At 49.4% G+C, this 5,034-nt stretch overlaps 2 protein-coding genes across 2 annotated transcripts in view; one reads left to right on the top strand and one right to left on the bottom strand.

The window, feature by feature from the left end:
- CUL4A (cullin 4A) overlaps window positions 1-295 on the bottom strand; it is a 61,869-nt gene extending 61,574 nt beyond the window's left edge. The window contains exon 1 of the mRNA XM_006769309.2: window positions 26-295. Coding sequence (XP_006769372.1) covers window positions 26-179 — 154 coding nt within the window. The 5' untranslated portion in view covers window positions 180-295. The remainder of the gene's footprint in view (window positions 1-25) is intronic.
- A 306-nt stretch (window positions 296-601) lies between these two features.
- PCID2 (PCI domain containing 2) overlaps window positions 602-5,034 on the top strand; it is a 24,247-nt gene continuing 19,814 nt past the window's right edge. Inside the window, exon 1 of the mRNA XM_006769293.2 lies at window positions 602-805. Within this exon, the coding sequence (XP_006769356.1) occupies window positions 770-805 (36 nt within the window). The 5' untranslated portion in view covers window positions 602-769. The remainder of the gene's footprint in view (window positions 806-5,034) is intronic.

Raw genomic sequence — 5,034 nt, 5'->3', positions numbered from 1 at the left:
TCCGTAGGCCGCTCCCGGTACCCACCTCGGAAATTCTTGATCACAAGTTTCTTGGAGCCGCCGCCGCCCCCTGGCTTGGAGGAGACGGCGGCCGCGGCCAGGGACGCTGGCTTGGTGAGGCCATTGGTGTGCCCCACGAGCGCCGAGAAGTTGCCCTTCCTGGGGGTCTCGTCGGCCATGGCTGCGGCCGGGAAGCAGTGGGCGCCCCGCCCCGTCCGGCCGTCTTCTCCGCCTCCTCCCCGAGCCGCGCGGCAGGGCCTCCCTCCTCCGCTCCCTTCGGCAACTCCCGGCCCCGTCAGCGCCGCCCCGGCCCGGCCCAACCGCCGCACGGCCTCACCCAGGCCCCGCCCCGCTCCGCTCCCGCCCCGGCCGCGACCTGGCCACCGACCCTGGGCTCGCGAGCGCGGCCAGTCCGCGTCCGCCGAGGTCCGTGTGGAACTTGCAACAGTCAGGGGGGCGGCGGAGCAAAAGCCCTATCAGGCCCCGGGTACCGGCGCGCCCTGGGCTGGCCGGAGCACCCAGGGGGCGCGGACCAGGCGTCCTCGTCCAGGGGTAGTTGGGGGCCTTGCAGCAGAGAGAAGCCCAGCCTTCCTCAGCCCGGGCACATCGCCACGCCGGTCCCGGGCTCGCGCTCCCACGAACACTGCCTCCGGAACCAACGTGCGAGGAAAGTTGGGTCTGGGGAGCCGGGCTGGGAACTGACCGAGCCGGAAGTGACGCGCGGCCTTGCGCGCATGCTCCGTCTGGTCCCGGCGCGGTGGGAGCTACCATGGCGCACATCACCATCAACCAGTACCTGCAGCAGGTAACGCTGTTCCGCGCGGCGCGCGGTCTGCAGTGTGTTCGCCTCTTTCCTTTGGCTGCCGGGCTTTGGGGTCGGGTGGACGGGCAGCCGGCTCGTGGCTGGCTGGGGTCTGGATGGACACTTCCCGTCCGGCTGAGTCTCTTGGCTGACAGCACCCGGGAAGCAAGGATGATTGAAGCAGACGCGCCGCCGTGTTTCTTGGAGACCCAGGGATTCGCCGATGGTCGCTGCTCTCAGTTTAGGGACGTCCGCGTGTATGGAGAGCGGTCCCTAGTCGTAGGGGATGCTGAAGGGCCCGTTAGCCACGCGAAGGAGGTGGGGTTCAGCCCCAGTGTAGCCAGGGAAGAAGGCCTGACCCAGAGGCCTGACCTAGAGGTTTTGTTTTCGGAGAGACGGCGGTGGAAGCAGGAGGTGGAGGTAGCAAGGAGTCCAGACTGGGAGCCTCTAGTCCAGAGGTTCTCAACCTGTGGGTCGCGACCCTTTTGGGGGGGGGGTCGTCCCCTAAGACCATCGGAAAACACATATATAATTACATATTGTTTTTGTGATTAATCACTATGTTTTAATTATGTTCAATCTGTAACAGTGAAATTGGGGATCACCGCAACATGAGGAACTGTATTAAAGGGTCGTGGCATTAGGAAGGTTGAGAACCACTGATCTAGTCATAGCTACCTTTCAGTACACGCTGTGTGTGAGCACTTGGCATACTTTGTATCCTTTGGGAAGTGTCTCTCCAAGCGGTTTTGACCATACAGCAGCCAGTAAATGGCAGTAGTATATTTCGTACAATTATGTATGTATTCAAAGCTTGAATACATTGATTACAACAGGAATCATGAAAAAACAGACCCATGCTTTTATTTTAACTTAAAACACAAAAGTACATTCATTTGCCAGTCTTTTAATTGAGGCCTAAGACCTGTTCTTAAGGATAAGTGTACTGTGGCCTTATCTTTGCAGACTTAACATTTTCAAATATCAGTTTTTTTGCTTAAACTTGTTTTTATTGATTTCAGAGAGTGGAAGGGAGAGGGCGAGAGTCATCCATCAGCTGCCTCCTGCATGCCTGCTACTGGGGATTGAGCTAGCATGTTCCCTCACCCGGAATCCAGCCATGACCTCCTGGTTCATGGGTAGACGTTCAACCACTGAGCTACACCAGCTGAGCAAGATCAGTTTATTTAAAGTTGAGCAAGGACTTAGACACTGGAAAACCAATATGAATGTTTTGGGTTTTTTTTCATCTTTTACATTCTCTGCCCACACATGGCTCTGTTTTTGTTTTATTTATTTATTTATTATTCTGGGTGCCTTGTTACTTTTTAAAGCTGTTTACATTTAACCGTTTGGCTGCTGACTTATTTTTTCGGACATATGCCAAAACTGCTCCACTAATAGCGCGTGTATGGGAAAAAATGTAAAACACTTTTTATACAATAAACTCACTTGTATTGCTTTGCAACAACAAAAATTAAAAAATACCAATTGTTTACATAAATTTGTTTTAAATAAGAGCGCGATAGCGCTCCTTAGCAGTCAAACGGTTAAAATTTTCATTTTTCCTCCAAGTTTTTATTCTGTAAATTTTCAGACCTACAGAAAACTTGAAAGAAGTAGAAAAAGACATAACACCCTTCACCTGGCCCACCCACCATGTTTGCTCTGGGCATGTGTACTCCCAGACCATTTGAAGAAAGTGGATGACTCTATGGTCCTTCACTGTGCCTAGGACCAAGGCTGTTCCACTGTCTAATAGCAGTGACTTTACTACACTCAGGAAATTTAACATCAGTATTAACGTCAATATTTTTCTAATGTAGAATCTGTAGTTTAATTTTCCATGTTCCCTAAACTCTTCTTTAGAACTTCTTTTTTTAACCCCAGGATCCAGACAGATCATATATGGCATTTGGTTTGTTTGCTCTTTAGTCCTTTAATCTAAAAGGGTCCTTTTGCCATTTTTGGACTGGGGGTTTGGGGGGGCTTTCATGACATTTAACCTTTCTTGAAATGTCCTGGCCAGTTGACTTATAGATGTCTCACAGTCTGCCTTTGACTGTCCCTTATGATTAGATTCAGGTTAAATTTGATAGTGTGAATTTCCCATAGCCTCACCTCAGAGGCACACATTGATGATACTGATTCACTTGATGTCCATCAGATCACTCTGGTGTCGAGGTACCTTTTCCCTTGTTATTAATTTGGAAGCTGTTGGATGGACTAAGAGAATCTAAGAGCATTCTGTTCCTCAAGACTTACAAAATGGTTTTAGATTTCATTCGTGGGCATTTTCCAAGTCAGTTATTACATTAATGTTTGCCGAGTGATGACTTTCTATCATTCTTTTACATTTGTTAGTATTTCATCTGTTAAAAAAATGCTTTCCCCTTTGCCCTTCTTTTTAAAAGTATCATGCATTATTTTTTAGGGCATGTTATCATCCACTACCAATATTAAGAATATTATTATTATTGAAGCTCAAATTGTTTCATATTTAGACACTGGGAGCCCCTTCAGACTGGTTTCTGTGGCTTTTTGATATGTCTTCATCCTTCTTTGAGCCCTGCTTTGCTTTCTGGCGCAGTAATATCTATTCCACTCTCACTTAGTTCTTTCCCTGTTCCAGCACTGGTTCAGCTATTTCTCCAGGGACTTCTGGTTCCTTTTAGTGGAGAATGGAATTTAGAAAACCAGTCTGAGTGCTAGGTGTGCTTATTGCTACTGGGAATCATTACTTCTAGGCCTTTTAAGGGAACAGAGCTAGTAAATATATTTTTGAGGAACTATGAGTTCCCAGAGTAGTTGATTCCCCCATGGACCATCTTGGAGCCTGGAGTTCTCGAGGTGACCAGCAGCAGCCAAGAAAGAGAACTTATTCCTAGGAGTGCCCAGGGCCAGAGAGCTTCACTGGTGAGCTCTGCAGTCCCTGGGTCAGGCCCACAGAGTGCTGCTAAACAGGTTCACCTGGAGTCCAGCTGCCTGGTCCAGTGGGAGGTGTTTAAATTAAAAGGCCAAAGCTTCTGGGACATAACACATTAACTGACTAAAGCAGGTGACAGGGTTGCCTATGATCTCAGTGTCCATTGAGGGAAAGATCAGTTTGTTAAGCTAGCCTGTTGCCAACCCTCTGTTTACCCCTACCCCTTCCCCGACACACATCCATCCACCTTTACACCCCATGATGGGAACTTTGGCAGCTTTTATCAGTTTCCTTCCAAAATACTGATGGAGTCTGTATTTTGTGATTACTCAGAATACATCAACAAGTAATCCTGCACAAACATCTTTTGTTTCTTATTGTAAGGTAAATCCTTAGAAGTGGAACTGCTGGCTCAAAATGTAAGTGCTTATGTAGTTTTGTTGAATAGTTAAGTGCCAAATTCTTTATTAGATAAGGTGGTGTGAATGTTCCCAGTCAATGGTCTGAGTGGTACAACAGATGAGGAATTGGGTCCCCTTGGTGTCCTGGTGGCTTTTGCCTCTATTTTTTCTGGCTGCGGGTGCCTGGGCATGGGATTGCTAGGTGGGGGAGTAAGTATGTGCTCTCTTTAGTTGGCATACCAAACAGTGTCCCAAAGTGGATGCCACGTCACCCTCCCCAGCAATGTGTGAGAGGTTTAGTTGCTTTATATTCTTGGAATACTTAGTATTGTCAGCCTTTTCCATTTTAACTCTTCTGTGGGTAAGTATGGGTATCTTGTTGCATTTTACTGGTGAGGCCGGATGTGAGCACTTTCTCAGTATGTATCATTTGGATATTCTCTTTATGATGTGCATTGTGTGGGCATAAATTTATATATTTACTCTTTTTGTAGATAAATTATACTATATAATAAAAGCATAATATGCAAATCAACCAAATGGCAGAACTACAGGTCGGCGGGGGGTGGGGCTGGCAAGCAGGTGGTGATAGGCCCGCCAAGGCGCATGCCAGTTGGCAGAGGGAGGGGACGGTGATGGGGTGGGGTGGGGGGGAGTGTGGCAACCAGCAGCGGGGCAATGGGAGCCGGCGCTATCCCCTGATTGCCTGCCCAGTCACCTCCCGCAGAGGGAGGCCACGGACGTCAGCAGTGGTGGGGCGATTTGGGGCAGGGCCGGCCACTCACTTCCCCAGAATGGCCTGCCGGGGTCACCTCTTGCAGAGGGAGGCCACTGATGGTGGTGGCACAATGGGGGTTGGGGGGCGGGGCTGGCCGCTGGCTGCCCACATTGTCCCCTGATTGGCC

This window comes from Myotis davidii, unplaced genomic scaffold, assembly GCF_000327345.1.
Source record: "Myotis davidii unplaced genomic scaffold, ASM32734v1 scaffold444, whole genome shotgun sequence".
NCBI classification, from domain to species: Eukaryota; Metazoa; Chordata; class Mammalia; order Chiroptera; family Vespertilionidae; genus Myotis; species Myotis davidii.
This window is presented reverse-complemented; position numbering and strand designations above follow the sequence as displayed.